The sequence below is a fragment of the Phoenix dactylifera genome, chromosome 1, assembly GCF_009389715.1.
Source record: "Phoenix dactylifera cultivar Barhee BC4 chromosome 1, palm_55x_up_171113_PBpolish2nd_filt_p, whole genome shotgun sequence".
NCBI lineage: Eukaryota > Viridiplantae > Streptophyta > Magnoliopsida > Arecales > Arecaceae > Phoenix > Phoenix dactylifera.
The window spans coordinates 28,527,578-28,544,441 of NC_052392.1; the positions used below are offsets into that span (position 1 = coordinate 28,527,578).

Here is a 16,864-nt window from a genome sequence, read left to right on the forward strand (position 1 = left end):
TGAACTTGCATAGAAATCACAAAGCGAACTGCCCACAAAAACACTGGTGTTGAGATTGTGCTTGATAGCTTTAGCATGGATAAGCTCTCCATAATCCTATGCATCTAAAGTAGCACAAGCGTTGAGGTTGTAGGGAACGTGGACTCGTTGGGCAAAAGCCTTTCTAAAAACATCACCAAGAAGATCTCCACAGCCATCTTTGGAGCAAAAGTTGCCATCATGGCGTCGAAAGAAACCATATCGTTAAGTGGCAACTCATTGGACAACCTTCTTTCTTTTCTTTTCTTTTCTTTTCTTTTTTTTTTTGGGTTGCTAAAAAAAAAAAGGGAAGAGGGGGGTGAGGAGGACCTCACCCGCATAGCAACCTCCACTGGACCTCCTTTCCTCTAGAGAATGTTTGATGCGGATAGAACCTTTTTTACTCATACCCTTCCCACCCGTGAGGAGCCCCACCAGCATGGCAACCCTTTCACGTGTGAGTACGTCACACCAGCACCATCTAAGTAACCGACAGACCAGATAACGACTCCACCGGATAAATCAGGCGGGGGACATCCGGTCTCCGCATTTAATCGACGTTCGCGCGTTTCGAACCTGTGCCACTCCGGTGAAATCAAAGCCTCGTTCCCACCGTGCTACTACCTCAGTTTGGTTGAACAACCTTCTTTGCATGCATTCCAGAGCACCACGAATACACACTTGGCAGAGCATTTACAGCCCCAAGGAATGAAACCATTGCCAATTTGATTTCAAGCCTGCGAATTTGCTCTATTAAGTGTAAACAATCTGATCAATGGAAAGCAGCCAAAATGCTAAGAAACTGACACTCTAAAGGTCCAGACAGCCCTCGGGACAAGAATATCGAACATGGACAAAAGCCCAGCTTGAAGTCCAGATATGACACAATTTCAAGTGACCACAGTCTTCACAGGCATTTCCTCAAACAGGCATCATCCAACCTATCATTTCTCGCCCAAAATCCCATCAAAGACACGCCGGAGAGCGTCCTCCCCCTGTAAGAAGAACAAATAAATTAAAAATTTTGAAAAAAAAAAGAGAGGAAGGAAAGAAAATAAGACAATTATACAGGGTATTTTGGTCATTTGCGCATGACCGTCAAGGGTGTCTGTTGAAAGATGGAAGGAGGGGCTGCTTTAAAAAAATAGAAGTGGAGGGGACCCAAATGTAGGATTGACAAAATACAGGGAGTCTTAAGTATATTTTGCTATAAAAATAATTATTATTCAAGTAAACAAATAAATAAGGGCATCGAACCGGAAATGAAATAAAAACAGGGATTAAGATCTTTTCGGAATCGCAAAGGCCGCCGGGCCGGTCCCATCCGAATCCACGCTCTCTTCGTTTCTACCCCCCCCCCCCCCCCTCCTCTCTCTCTCATCCGCTTCCCTTCGTTTCAATCTCGGAAGAATCCGCCTCGCGTCGTGTCCAATCGCACCTCTCGCGTGAGTTTTCAGAATCCCCTGGTTCTACCGTCTTCTGATGTTTATTTTTCGTTGATCCGTGATATCTTTGTCGGAATTTAGAATTTTTGGCGTGGATTTCTTGTTTTCGAGCAGATCGATGCTTGGGATTTCCGTTCGTGTTTTCTTGTTCGTTTTTCTTCTTTTCCCCCTGTTGTATTGATGTTATAGTATTGATATCGGAGTAGTTGTTGCTCGTTTCTTGATTTGTGGAGAGATTGATGTTCTTGAAAGGGTTTTTCTCTGTATGAAATTTGATCCTGGTACTCTGGTTTCTGTCCGAGGTAACAAGATTAAGTAGGTATCAGTTGCAAGAACTCTCCTAGATCGCAAATTATCTAGGTTTTGGTTTTTGGGATCGTGGATTTAAATAATTAGTAGACTTCAACTCTTCAATTATGAAGATCGAATAGAATTGAATACAAAGTTCTTATTGAGAGAAAGAAGAGTTGCCCAGTTGGATATAGTGTTGGATAGTGCCCTTAAGATAGCGCTCTATTGAGGGTGTAGGCAGGTACCCGCAGACTGACCACCTTCGTTGACCCCTGGATTTAGAGACTGGTTTGCTCTTTGCCTTTAAGGAAATTGCATTAAAATTTTCAGGTCTTACTAGTCTCTGCACATGATGTCCTTTGCAGTGATTGCCACTTGCCATTGCGTTGCCCAATAATGAGAAGTAGTTTATACATGATACATGCAGGCTAGTAGAACTACCCACTTTGAGCCCCTTTAAATAATTGTTGTCAATTTAGGGTTGGATGGTGGGAAAGGCTAGCTGGCGCTGCCAACTTCTTGTTTGGGCTGTTTCTCTGGACCATCAAGCCTGGCAACTACCAGAACATGATCGCCACTTCCCTCACTGTATGATATTGGAACAGCTTATCGCAAACTTGCGTTGCCCAATAATGAGAAGTAGTTTATACATGATACATGTAGGCTAGTAGAACTACCCACTTTGAGCCCCTTTAAAGAATTGCTGTCAATTTAGGGTTGGATGGTGGGAAAGGCTAGCTGGCGGGGCCAACTTCTTGTTTGGGCTGTTTCGCTGGACCATCAAGCCTGGCAATTACCAGAACATGATCGCCGCTTCCCTCACTGTATGATATTGGAATAGCTTATTGCAAACTTGGCATTCACCATAAAGTGGCAAACAACTACATTTGTCTTAATGTGATTGCTAACTTAAGATGCCTCGTACCTGACAGTTACTTTGGAAATCATTGGAGATGTTCTGGTGATTGATGACCGGTCAATATTTGTCATCAACTGCATCTTTTATGGATAAAGTGGCGATCAACTCCAACCTATGGCTTAGATTGAGCTTCAGAATCAAGGACATAAACTCGATCGTTTTTGTTGTAGTAATTAATATGTGACAATATGTTATAGCGCTGCAGGTAATTTTTCTGGTTTGGGTTAAGAGGGGTTTGATGATTCGCCGTCTTTAACTTTGTAAAGAGCTTTCTAGATAATCTGGTATCAAAAATGATGGAGGTGTGGCACTCTCAGGTTCACAGCTGTCAAGTGCTCCCTTCAGGGTTTGGGTCACCAAACCTCGCAGCCACTGCATCAACAGGAAGACAGCATTCATCAATTTAGTTTGATAAGTGCATGCTACACAGCTGCATGATCGAGATAGTTTTGTATGAATGTGATCTGGTAGTTCATTTCTCATGCTTTCATATTAGATGTCACTTTTCTTTTCCCAGTACATGCTTTTATCATATCACACAATCACTTGAATCTCCATCTGGACAGATTCATGCTGATGACATATGTTAGTCATGTCTTATGATGACAGCTTAAAGAAGTCTAGTGAATCATCAGGCATACATATGCTGAAATAATATTTTGCATGAACATGTCTAGCTGATGTGTATTTAGGGACTATTGTTATATCCAGTATTTTTATGGCATCTGATATGGGGGTTGATTGTGCAAGGTTAATGGTCATTAGAGTATTTGTATGAACATGACTAGCTGATGTGTATTTAGGGACTATTGTTAAATGCAGTATTTTTATGGCATCTGATATGGGGGTTGATTGTGCAAGGTCAATGGTCGTTAGAGTATTTGTACTCTCTTCATTGTGTTTTTGCTCAAATGATGGTTTGTTCCCTGTCAAATATCCATTAATGATTGTATCTATGTGGTGTAGGCTGGAGTATATGTGGATTATGCATTCCAGAAATCGAAGACAATGGTATGCATATGCTTAAATTTCTGGCAGTTACTTTTTCAAGCTAAATTCTAGGTGTTTAAATTATTGCGTGACACTTTGTTTTACCTCGTCATGGTTAATTGTCATACTTGTCAAGTAAAAGAAATACAAATCAAGGTTCGAAACCTTCAGATATTTTTATGAAAATAACTAGATCCATTCATGCACTTGAATACCTGTTTGCTGTTGTTGATAGCTGTGGTATCAATTCTGCACTAGGATTCAGTTGTGGCATGAAATATAATTATTATAGGTGTTTTACATGGTATCTATGGGAAGACCAGTGTAGCGGCATTCTACAGAGTCAATGAAAAATTTCTTATCGCTGGAAGGTTATTCTATTTGTTGGACATGGACGAACATTATCTAAGTTGATTAATTATCATTAAAATCTGATATTATCATATGAATATATCATCTATTGGACAAAGAATATAAGTACTATGGCTCTGCAATCTTGCTTTTATGTTAATGAAAAATTTCTTGTCGCTGGAAGGTTATTCTATTTCGACGAACATTATCTAAGTTGATTAATTATCATTAAAATCTGATATTATCATATGAATATATCATCTATTGGACAAAGAATATAAGTACTATGGCTCTGCAATCTTGCTTTTATGTTAATGTGTATTGGATCACAAAGTCAACAGAAAGCATAATGATCAAATTTAAATTGATATGTACATGTACAACATAGTGTCAAAGAGTATAATGTATGCCTTTTCTTGTTCTGGTTTCAGATTTCTTTCTTTGCTCCCTCTCTTCCCTTTGTATATTTGTAAAATCTATTACGTGTATACCAACGCTCATGTTTTCTCCAAAAACTGAAATGAATGAATCCTCTTTCTTTCCTTCTTTGTTGTGTTTTCATAGATTTTATTTCTATATGCTACTTACATATTAGATATGCTTATCCTTTTATATGCTTAACTCCAACAAAGCCTTATTTTTCCCATTTTGTATGATTGATATTGTTGTTGCATTTTTTAAAAGTGCTTTACGTCAAAATGGGTAAATCCAAGATGTTTAAGTGATGTTTCTAAAAAGTTTTGAAGTGCAGTTGATGAAATGGAGACTGTTGTTCTTCTTATTCTGGATGGAGCTGTTTAGTGATGGCCAGAGTAAGGTTGGCCTGAAACATGATTATTTGTTGCTCCAATGTTGTTTTTGTTACATGATGCTTTCTTATTCCTTCTAGCCTTTGGCATGTTTTTATGGGATAAACATGTCCTTTATACTAGTGAAAAAGCACCATTTTTTTTGTTGATGGAGGACGTCGCACCTTTCTGTGACAACAAACCAAACTGCATGTGGATTCCAAATGTCACAGTTCGATGGCAGGTTCTGCCTTCACTTTTATAGAAATTGATTTCTGAAAAGGGATAATTATGTCTTAAAGTTATGCTAACATGAAGGTTGAAGAGTCAGATTTGATATGAGAAGTCCCACAACTTTTTCTTTGACCTCTATATTGCTGTCAGCCTATTATTTGTCATAGTTCTCATAGTTGGCATCGATATTTTTGAGTGATTTTGATGTTAATTGCCTAAATAACTTAAGCCCATCTTTGTAACAGCATTTACTGACCTAAGCAAAAACGTGTTGAGAGAGTCTGCTTTATCTGTCTAACAAAAATACAAGGTGTGCTGCCTTCTTCTTCATTGTTTTTTCCTCTTGTTTTTTGTTAGTTTGTTTGTTGTATTTATGTCAAACATTTTCACTTCAGCCAGCCTTAGATATGGGAATATATCTTAGCACCCCAAAAACTGAGAAGTTTTCTGAAGATGGTGAGAATGGCAGGCTAAGATTTGGTCTTTCATCAATGCAAGGATGGCGTGCAAGTATGGAAGATGCAGTGAGTGTTTTTATTCAAAACTTCTTCTGCTTTCATTTACGTTTATTGATACCAAAACTGTGACATTGATGAACCTAACTTTGTAGTCAATCACATGCTACCAAAACTGTGATATTAATGAACTCAACTTTGTAGTATTGATTGACATTGCACACCAGAAAGCAATATTTGTTTTACTTGGGATACTGGCTGCATAGTTCACAAGGTTTCGTATATTGAAGAGAAACCAATGGATTAGAGGACCATGGCTCAGTAGTCCGAAGAAATGAAAATTCTTTTAATAGTTAGTTGGTCTGCATTTCTGAGAATCAAATCCACTTCAGTATATTAGATAGGTCTTCTTTCCTTGGCATGTATGGGGGGGGTGAGTGATAAAGTGCTCGGCAAGGTCATGCAGTTTAAGTTGTAATATTCATGGATTGATGATCTCATTGTTGTAGGGAGCTTAAAATATATTAATGAGCAGTGTTGATTGCAAATAAGGATCTCGAGTTTGATGTTACCACTTGCACTTATTATAATGAGCTGGAAGAGAAAAGAGTCTTCTGGGTAACATAGTTATTGATGATAATATATTGATGATGCACACCTCTGCTTCCTTCATGCAGACAAGTATCAAATATCATACATATGCTAGTCAGTATTGAACATTGTTATATTGTGGCAAGCGACAAAATTCTGTGGCCCCAAAGGCTACATGGAACCTAGTTTTAGGGTTTACTAACATAAGTAAGGAGAATGGATTACTAAATTTTTTATTTATATGACTATGACGAAATTAACATTTTGGAATATAAACCAGGTATCATATGCATCAAAAGAATTTCGACAATCCTCAAAATTTGGAACACCTGCCAAACATGTTTGTGCTGTCAAAGATAACTCAAGTATACATGATAAACTATGTAAATAATCCATGTAGCGTGTGTACTGGAATTTCTAAGTACTTGTAAAAGAAACCATGGTAGAAGCAAGTTGAAAGCTAGTAACTATTGCACTCAGGAATATGTTTGAATCCTTACAGCAAATGACTATTAAAAATATTGAACATCCTTACTTTCAGTAGAGCATGCTTCCTGTGATGCATGAAGGGAATTAGAGCTAATGTACAGTTGAAGGATGCACTAATAGATATCAAATATAAATGAAATTGTAAATTATAAAGAAGTAGGCAAGAAAACATTATGTAGAAGAAAGTCAACCGGAATGAACCAGGCATACAAGATGACAGGAAAGCCGGCTGTTATATTCTAAACAAAACTTAGATGGATCGTTCAATTTTTTAAAAATTTTATGCTGGATATGTTTCTTGTCATATATACATTTTTACACTGGGGTCAAAAGATGTCCAATAGAGGTCCTAATGACCCTTAACAGTTTTACTTTTTGACTTTTCAAAATATTCCTTCGATTTTTTTTTTGATTGGATATTCGCCATGCCTGTAAATCATGTAAATGTGCAAGCCAAAAGGCAATCGTAGAGCTTGACTTTTAACATGCATAATCCAATTATGACGTCGTAACCAAACTCTCTGAACCTTGCTATTGATATTTAAGTGAGGTCTAAATTTATCTTTAGATCTTTTTGAGAAATCATTTTTGTGACTCGCCTATATGACATTTCCATGTCGATACCACATACTGCAACATTAAGGCTGATATGGTAAAGTAAAATAAAAATTTGAATTTGAAAAGAAAAAATTATAAAACAATTAGGAAGAGACTGCTTTCTCTCTCTCTCTCTGCACAACAGATTTTAGCTATCAGTTATTGACCAAGTTAAAAAATGTAACCTTCTGTCAAAACGAAAAAGGTGATATTATGGTGTGCCAAAATCTTCTTCAGTTACAGTAGCAGCTTATATATTCTTGAACTCAATCTCCATAGTTGAACTATATCCTATCTGCCAGAGTCAAGATACCCAATACTAAATTCATGGCCATATTGGTAGCATCCAGTAGAATTTTGCATAATTTTGTGAAAGCAATTTGAATACATATTTCATTGTTTATTTACTCTCCTACATCATGAATGCCTTCTGCTCCTTTGCAGCACCTTGTTCATGTTGTCCTCTTTTTTAGTTTTGTGTAAACCTTGGGATTCTTGCTTGGTATCTCTCTCTCTCTCTCTTGTGTAATTTTAGCAACTAAAGTGTATGGTGCTTATCACTACCTTTATAAGCACTGCTGTACCAGAAATACTCAAAATCAGCAATACATAAGAGGGGGGAGGGACCTCATCTAGGTTACATAAGCGCCGCAAAAGCAAATCAAGTGTCAGACAGATCATATTGAATGAGCACCGTACACTTGGATTATGTAGCTAGAGCTTAGAAGATCGCTTGGCTTCAAGTTAATATGAAGGGCATTCAATATATTGGAACTTTTTATAGAAGATCTCTTAGCTAGTTTATGCAGAGATGATCCAAGGAGGATGTGAGGGCATTGTGCCATACATGTCTGTGTGCGATAATTTCAAATAGGTGAACGTCTACAAAAGGTTTATCTCAACTTGTAAAAGTACAATAGTTGATAAATAACTATAATTTTAATAGGCAAATACCTAAATGTGTGACATACCATACTCATTGATGTACCAGATGTTGAGCCTCTTCTCTCTTGTCTATACAGTAACTACTAATCAAACCATGTACCACATTCATGCTTAGACGCTTGTTCATCAAGGGCCCCTATTAGTGAAATTGAAATATGTTGTGGGTAGAGTTTTGAAGATTGTATTACTTTTAAGTAACTGTGTCAACGGAAGAAAGAACCTTAGATTGTGTGGTATTAGTAATCAATTTCACATTCTACGCCTGTAAATTTTATAATTAAGCTCTATTGCCATGCCTAGCACAATGCTTGCAATTGCATACTTGTTTCGATGGGCTACCATCTAAATATGACTTTCTGATGAGGTTGTACTGCAAGCTGTTTGCATTGCATATGCCATTTTTAGTTTAGCAAATTCTTCCTCAATCATGTATTCTAATGCACGGTATTCTTTAGCATGCTGCATTGCCAGATCTTGATGATTCCACATCATTTTTTGGAGTTTATGATGGACATGGAGGTAAGTTTTAGGTTCAATTTCCTTGTATTCATAAACATTACACATAATACCTTAAATATTTGTTTGAAACTTCTACCGTGCATCATCTTTTCCTACTTCGAAATTAATTCCCTTCGGCAGTCATTGTGTGATTGTTGCTTCATTATGCGGATTGTGCACTTCGTCAGACACACTGTTAACATTGTTTAGTTCTCTCTTTTATCATTTGTTAATGTTCTATGAGAAGTGGAACTAGTTGTATTTTTATTGGATGGGTAAATAGTTTGTGAATTCTAGTTATGTCTCACATGATTGAAGAGCTGACTGAAAATATGAACTGTTATAATAGCTAATTTCCTTGAATTCATTGGCAAGGGAAATGGTCTAGTTCACAGGATTATGCTTATAAAACAAGTCAGAAACTGTGCACTTGCACTAAGCATTTTACTTATTATGCCTTTTGATGATTAGGGCTGTATATTCTTAGCTCTTGATTTTTTTTCCATAAATGTGTAGAGATAAGAGTTTAGGAACTAGCTTGTATAGCATGTTGCCGAGCTTTTGGGTTGTAATGGTTAATTTGAAGCACAGCATTTTCATGAGGTGTTGATTTAGTGCTAAGTGGTAGCATGTGTTCAGTGCTATACTAAGCAGATGATGTACATCTTAGTAAATTGTAGGTTATTTTAGGATATGAAGAAACCACAGGATTCAGATTCTCTAACGCAAAAAGTAAGATTCGAGAAGAGTAGGATTTTGATTGAAGGACTTAGTTGATGACATAAAATTATGAAACAACTAAATAAAGTTAAATTTCAATGGATAGTTAGATTAAATTTCTATTGTCGCCATTTTTTGGGATCAAATATATTATTTCTATATTCTTGTTAGCAACTTTAGAAAATACATCTCCTCAACTATTTATATTGCCACAACTTAATTATATAATAATTAGTTTAAAACTTGAAATATTATCTTGCAAATGTTTGATAAGCCGGCACTGAATATTTTGGCTATGCTCTTCGTATGAAACTTAATAGGCATTTGGTCATGTGCACCTCTCTCTTTGGGAAATATTTTAAGGGTTAAAATGTTGGCTGTCTATATATTCTTCCTGACCGTTGGTTTCAAAAACCACCAAAACAGGACATTAAGACCTGTACCGTACCATTTCTGCAGGAAACCAGCACTATAATAGGTGCCGGAACACCGAAATAGCATCATTATATACTAGCTGAAGTGACTGTACCTGTCCATATCGGTGCATAGCGGTGGTACTGTGCCAACCATACTGGGCAGTATTGTGCTGGCTGTATTGGTTGGTACCAATGCTTTTTCAATTTTTTGGGATATATTAGTTTCGCTATGTACCATTGGTACTGGTGCTTTTCCGATACTGCACTATTTTGATGGAAAAATAGTGTGGGGTTTAATTTCAGGATTTAAAATCTTGTTCCTGACACTTATGACTTTGCATGTTGTGAGCGGCTAAGAGTATGAATCTCTGTAACCATGACCTTAAACCTTGTCCCAGTTATACGGGTCAACTATTTATTCCACCAACCATAACCATCAAAAAATGTTGTGAGCGGCTAAGAGTATGAATCTCTGTAACCATGACCTTAAACCTTGTCCCAGTTATACGGGTCAACTATTTATTCCACCAACCATAACCATCAAAAGCACGAATGTTTGAATTATTACAAAGTTCTTGAGTTGACATGCCTCTGTTTGAAATGGGATGGGTAAAATGGTATAGATATATCACTGCAACATCAATGCCTCAATATCTTAAAGTGTTACTGTAATTACAATATAATTTCCATTTTGCAAGTCTGTCTCTGTGAAAGTATACATCTTTATCTCATCCAAGCGCTTGGAATTGCATTTTTTAACTCACATGAGACGATGTGATCTTATGTGTTTTGCTCAAAAATTTGAGATTTCAAAACAGGCAGTGTCTCATTATAATCTTGATTAGCTTATTATCTGCATTAGGAAAAAAGTTAATATTCACTTTAGAGTGCTTTCATCCTACTATGTGACATAAATCAAGATATGAAATGTCTATGTACAAAAATATGCTCTGAAATATATCTTCTTACAACTTTCTTTTGACCAAAACACATTATGTAGTGTCAGAGTTGGAGTAATACTTTGTTGTTTCAGGAAAAGTTGTTGCTAAATTCTGTGCGAAATACCTCCACACACAAGTAGTCAAGAATGAAGCCTATGCAGCTGGAGATGTAGGTACTTCTGTTCAGAAAGCTTTCTTCAGGTATATTTTATTTTCTTACTGTTTCATGTTCATTTTTTTTCCTTATGTGCGATATAAATGGTCTCTCCCTTTTTTGCATTTGCATGGGGTGCTTGGTTGTTAGTTTGAAACTAAATACATATCGAATATCTTTTTTTTTCTTTTTCTTTGTTTTTGGTTTCAGAATGGATGAAATGATGAGGGGACAGAGAGGGTGGAGAGAACTTGCTATATTGGGGGACAAGATAAACAAGTTCACTGGAATGATAGAAGGCTTTATTTGGTCTCCAAGAGGTGGTGATTCAAATGATCAACAAGATGACTGGGCTTTTGAGGAGGTAATATCTCACTGTAGGATACTTCAGCAGTTCATTGATCTTAAGCTTATTTAATATTTTCTGAAGACATACCAATGGAAGGCTTTTTTTTTTGGGGTCTTCAAAGAGACTATTAGTAGGGTATATTGAGAAGTGGCATCCATATGTTGCAAGTCATATATATGCAAGTTATTGGTTCAATCATTTGCGTAAAAGATGTAGCTAATGAACCTGCCCTAGATGAGTAACCTGCTTAAGTAATTTCCACTCCTTGATGACCTGTTGATGTCTATTAAAGTTGTGTGGAACGAACTTTCCTGAAGTGCCTCTAGAGTGCACTCCAGAAAACATTTTAGAATCTTCTTGAGTATCTTATCTGTACATAAATAATATCATATTCACTGCTGGTGGTAGGATTTCAGCTACTACTTGTACATTATTGAGCAGGAATCCCTGAACATGGCAGGATGGGGGCATTAGGTCGTTATAATCAGTCTATCATGTATGTGAAATTGTGAATATAGCTGACGGGTATTTTTGGCTATGGAAATTCTTTTATGTAGCCATTTTTGCTCACTATGCCTATCAGTATTAAGTCATCTGCTATAACATTTGCTTTTTTTATGAAATCTGGTACAACATATGAAGCTTGACCTCTAAATAGAGCTGCATGGATCATTATGACATGACCTCAGCATAAAGAGCATAGAGTGGAGTGCTAGGAATTTTAACTTGTTTTCTTTCTTTTATAATCTCAAATCTAATCATCATAGTAAGTACTCAAATAGGAACCTTAACTACACTTTTTGTAGATCTATTTTCTCTTAAAAGAGGGAGTGAAGGTGGTATCGGCAACACTTTGTACATGGTGGGTTTTAGGTAGTCACAACACATCATCATGCTGTACAAAAGCCTGCCTCTAACATTTGCTGTTCCACTTTTAACTTAGACAACAAATGGTTTTCATATAAGTCCATTTTTTTTTGACATTTTGTTTGCATTTTAATTCGTTGAATCATTCCTGATACTCCCGAGATATGTGACAACATGAAATTTTATATCCAGGGTCCGCACTCTGATTTCTCTGGACCAACATCTGGAAGCACTGCTTGCGTGGCAGTCATAAGAAATAACCAACTTGTAATAGGAAATGCTGGTGATTCACGTTGTGTAATCTCAAGGAAGGGTCAGGTATGTAGTCAGATTAATCCTACTGCAGATGCTTCGAGCTTATGGTGCTTGCAGCTCTACTAGCCACCCACTGTGGATGTGAAGTAGGACGCACTTTCTTTTGTTTTTCTCGTTACAGGCATATAATTTGTCAAGGGATCACAAGCCAGAACTCGAGGCTGAGAGAGAAAGGATAATAAAAGCAGGGGGATTTATCCATGCAGGACGAGTCAATGGAAGTTTGAACCTTGCAAGAGCAATTGGTACTTTATGATGCTGCACAAACAATATGTAAGGATGTTTTTTGTCTCAAATATTTGCATGTCTTATAAGCTGCTCTTCTTGCAGGAGATATGGAATTTAAGCAGAACAAGTTTTTGCCTGCTGAAAAGCAAATTGTGACTGCCAACCCTGACATAAACATTGTAAGTACTATTTCTATGCTTTATCGTCATCTGTGGTCTTGAATAGTTGTGTTAATTTAAGACCTGTTTCTTCTGTCATGTCATTTCTGTTTGTGTGTTCTTGAACGCATATGATTTTGGCTTTGTAATAGGTGGAGCTTTGTGATGATGACGACTTTATCGTTCTAGCATGCGATGGCATTTGGTATGGCTATGGCTTCTATTTAATCCTTATTATAAATGTGACTGAAATTTGGATGTTTGCAATGTTTTCTAGTGAATGTTCTAGACATGTAACTCGTCTAGAAACATTGTACTTCCTTTCTCTGTTGGAAAAGGTAACGAAACCATAGGAATCATACACACACAATTCACTTTTCTGGACTTGATAAAATAGCAACTTTTCCTAACGACTTATCCCGTAAACTGGAGTTCAAGGAGCACATATTTGCACAGCTGTCTCGACATTTTCATTGTACCACATGGTTGTGTTGGTTTGAACAATTTTTTATTCCCAACACTCAGAACCATATAATGTAGCTTGCTTTTGTTTTCTTTATGAATTTTTCTCAAATTGTCAAGGCATGCTTCAGATCAAGTGAGACCCATAATCATATGTTCACTTCATCCACCTATTTCTGTTTCCATTAAATATGCCTTCTATCTCTCCTTTATTTTGTGTAACAGATAGAAGATAACAAAAACCTTAGCATTATGAAATGTCTCGAAGCCATCAATTATGATGTGAATTCCTTTTTCCAAATAAGCAATGTCTGCAAATCTCCTGATACAGTTGCAACATCTTCACAATATATGCTAAGTATGGGCTAAACCTTTTTCTATTATCAATAGATAATAATGAATAACATGAAAACTAAATAATTATAGACCCAAAAAACTTCTAATTACAATGTATTTCACACCCAAGAATAATGAGATTACTAAAATATTGACTGATCAATGACTGTGACCTTTGTCTGCCTGATTTGGTCTTCCAAAAAACGTGCTTAACTGTTTCAATGCTTGATAAATATGGAAATTGCAGACTGTTTAGAGGATCGGGAGTAGATGAGAACATGCTAGATAGCAAATGCAGATGCAGTGGCAGTGCCATTATTTGGTATCTGAGAAGATTCTTAACCAAAGCCATGCTGAAAATGCATAAATAAAAAAGTTGATAGTATTAGGAAGTGGATGCCATAATATTTTAATAAACCAGAGGAAAATGTATCATATGGCAAACAGGGCCTTCCTTCCATTACCCCAACATGTTAAAGGTGGCAGTTATGGCCTTTTTAAGTATTATTGATTGATTTTTTTTACATATAAGAAGTAATAGTTTTTATTTGCTTTTTTTTCCCTGTTTCAAAGAGAACATGACTGGGTTGATATTGGTTGGGTTGTGGCAAGCTGGAACACATGATTGATCTTAAATTAGCAAATTATGAAGTGCACAAAGTGCTTTTTTATATTTGTTCTATTTATCTTTAGCCTTCATCCCTTCATGATGGAAGTTGGAGATATAAACTATTATATAAATAATTCTATGTTTTTTGAGTGTGTCCGGATCTTTTATTATTGAAATTTAAGTATATAGATGTAAATTGTGAATTCATGTTAATTTTTGACTAAGTTATGTGTTTGGTGACAGTCTCTATATTTTTTGTTACTAGGGATTGCATGTCAAGCCAGCAACTGGTGGATTTCATCCATGAACATATTAACACGGTAAGTAGAAAATTCTTTTCTGAGACTGAAGAAATCTTGTATAGGCTATGGATTTTAAGAGGTAGGAAACAACAATATTTCTGCTAGTATGAATCTGTGGATCCCTATTGTGCTGCAACATAAGCCATGAGCTCCAAATCTCATGGCATGCTTCCTGATTTTCCTTGATATTGCAGTCATATTTGGTAAGGTTTTTGTTGCAAATTCTTGCCCAAGCATCATTGTCATATTGTGATTTTTGGCTTTTGACTCATCATAGATGAGGTTAACTAAATGGACTCCATATTCTTAGTTTGGCTTTTGCAGCAGCATGCACCAAGAACATGTGTTCTACGATTAGGTCTTTTTCCTTTCTCACAAAAAATGTCAACTGCAGGAAAGCTGTCTCTCTGCAGTGTGCGAGAAAGTACTTGACAGGTGTTTGGCACCATCAACGGCTGGTGGAGAAGGATGCGATAACATGACCATGATTCTGGTGCAGTTTAAAAAGCCAAACAACTCCAATGGTGCCAGCTCTGAGCAATCAACACAGAGTGGTGTCAGCTCTGGGCAATCGGCACTCCCTGAGCCCGAGACAGGTCAACTAAGTTGCCAACCCAAATTCTAAATTTTCTTGCTGGGCCTAATTTACCACTGTCAGATTATCAGCTTCTAGTTCCGTATCAGGTGGACATTTATGTGGGTTAGGCATCGGTAGAAATAGAATGCAAGTATTCATCATGATTTAGTAAAACGGTCTTGAAGGGACACCCCTTGAGCAGAATAGAAGTGCTTGAGCACGGGGTGATTATGATAAAAATGTACATATATGTAATCATTGACCTACTTCTTGGATGCCTTATAAGGTTTGTTCTTTTTGTTAAGTGTGTCTTTCAGAACAGATTGGCTAAACCTGTCATCTACTCTACAATGACAAAAGTTATCGCTGTATGAAATTCCATGATGCATCCATTTCTGTTGTCATTCAGCATTCGGCTTACTCTGATAGTCAGTGAAGAGTGCATTATTGGGGGAAAACTTGGTGTGTGCCAAATCGTGGCAAATTTTCTTTTTGTTGTAAGAGGACTCGGCCAATCTAGTAAGACAGCTAAGGGGTTGGCCATGGAGGTTAGGTTTAGACTTCGGACAACAATGCAGTAAGTCGATGGGGGTCATTTGCTCCACCAAAAAATGCGGCGAGTACTGAGACTCTTATCAAGTTGTTGAACTTTTCGTTCTAGCAAATGAGTCCCATGTTCAACCATGCTTCTGGATAAATAAAATCTTCTGCACTGTAATGGAAAAGCCGTCATGACTGTCCATGTTTGGGCAACCCGCATCGTGGGACCCCAGGTAAGGGAGGAAAAGTTAAGAGGGCTGTTTCGTTCTTTGTAAGGTTTTCTGTAGTTTTATGAAAGTTGAGGAGAGGCTTGTTTACTTGTTTTTTGTAAACTTGTTTTTTGTAAACTTGTTTTTTTAGCTTTCATGACCTGTTGAACTTTCCAAAATTAGTTCTCTGAAAGCCAGCCGATGAGAGTATTTTAGGTTTTACATGAACTTGGTAGTCAAAACTGAAAGCAAACAAGAACAGGTGATAGGGAAGGGCAGAAAGGAAAGCAAGAAACATGGTCCCATAAACTTCATTTTTTTCTCTTCACGTGCAATGCACATCATGCTAGATACCAAAATATTTGGTCGCAAGGGAATCTTCTAAAAAGAAAAAAACATAGACCTTTTATAGAAAGAATCTTTCAAATATAGTATTGAACTTTCTAAATTGTTAGCTTTTCTAAGGAAAACAAGCTTTCCACACAATTCTTTTGCAACCGAACAATCATTTTAAATGGCTCCTTAATTATATCAATGTTGTTTGGTGTTTTAAAGCATGGAAATGATGATTATTATCCTTGCTGCGCTATGCTTATAAATACTGTTTGAAGTTCTGCAACTTTTTTTTTATTTATATGTTTTCCCATTTCTGAAAAATCCATCCTTTTTTGTTTTTTAAATATTTGAGGCTTGAGGGAGTGGGCTAAGGGTAAGCTTCGTAGTATTATATAGGAATTTATGCTCTGCGGAGTTGAAGTTAAAATATGAAAATTTTATAATCTTTTCAAGCATGCAAGGGTTCCTACAAGAGTAAAGAGAACTAGAAATTTGCATTTCTTTTTGATGAAAAAATTATAGTCATGGCCAAATAGCAAATGATGGTCTCCTCTCATTAGAAAGCCCATATTCTTTAAAGGTAAAACGTGCATTTGAAGCTATATTAGTTGGTAACTTTTTTTTTCTAAATCAAAACATGCTTCTTCCATATGACAGAAGGTGAAATGGAGAGTAAAGATGCGTTCATGGTGGAAAGGGTCCAATGGATTGTTTTGACTAAATCTTGTGATGG

At 36.7% G+C, this 16,864-nt stretch overlaps 1 protein-coding gene across 4 annotated transcripts; it reads left to right on the plus strand.

Moving 5' to 3' along the window:
- The first annotated feature begins 1,339 nt into the window (after positions 1-1,339).
- LOC103722107 (probable protein phosphatase 2C 60) lies at positions 1,340-15,450 on the plus strand. 4 transcript variants are annotated; one of them, XM_008812555.3, is made up of 13 exons: positions 1,340-1,463; positions 3,640-3,684; positions 5,282-5,346; positions 5,436-5,560; positions 8,569-8,632; positions 10,781-10,889; positions 11,053-11,206; positions 12,251-12,376; positions 12,495-12,618; positions 12,704-12,780; positions 12,912-12,964; positions 14,433-14,487; positions 14,864-15,450. In XM_008812555.3, the coding sequence occupies exons 4-13, from the start codon at positions 5,444-5,446 to the stop codon at positions 15,092-15,094; spliced, it is 1,110 nt and encodes a 369-aa protein (XP_008810777.1). In that variant the 5' UTR covers positions 1,340-1,463; positions 3,640-3,684; positions 5,282-5,346; positions 5,436-5,443; the 3' UTR covers positions 15,095-15,450. The 4 variants fall into 4 exon arrangements, with proteins under 4 accessions (XP_008810777.1, XP_008810772.1, XP_026666416.1 ...); XM_008812550.3 differs by having other exon boundaries at positions 1,341-1,463; positions 5,432-5,560; XM_026810615.2 differs by lacking the exon at positions 8,569-8,632 and having other exon boundaries at positions 1,341-1,463.
- Positions 15,451-16,864: the final 1,414 nt, after the last annotated feature.

Excerpts from the sequence above, each read along its gene's own strand:
- LOC103722107 (XM_008812555.3), top strand. The coding sequence starts at position 5,444 with ATGGGAATATATCTTAGCACCCCAAAAACTGAGAAGTTTTCTGAAGAT. Across the intron at positions 12,377-12,494 it reads TAATCTCAAGGAAGGGTCAG|GCATATAATTTGTCAAGGGA; the intron begins GTATGTAGTCAG and ends TTCTCGTTACAG. Across the intron at positions 12,781-12,911 it reads CCAACCCTGACATAAACATT|GTGGAGCTTTGTGATGATGA; the intron begins GTAAGTACTATT and ends GCTTTGTAATAG.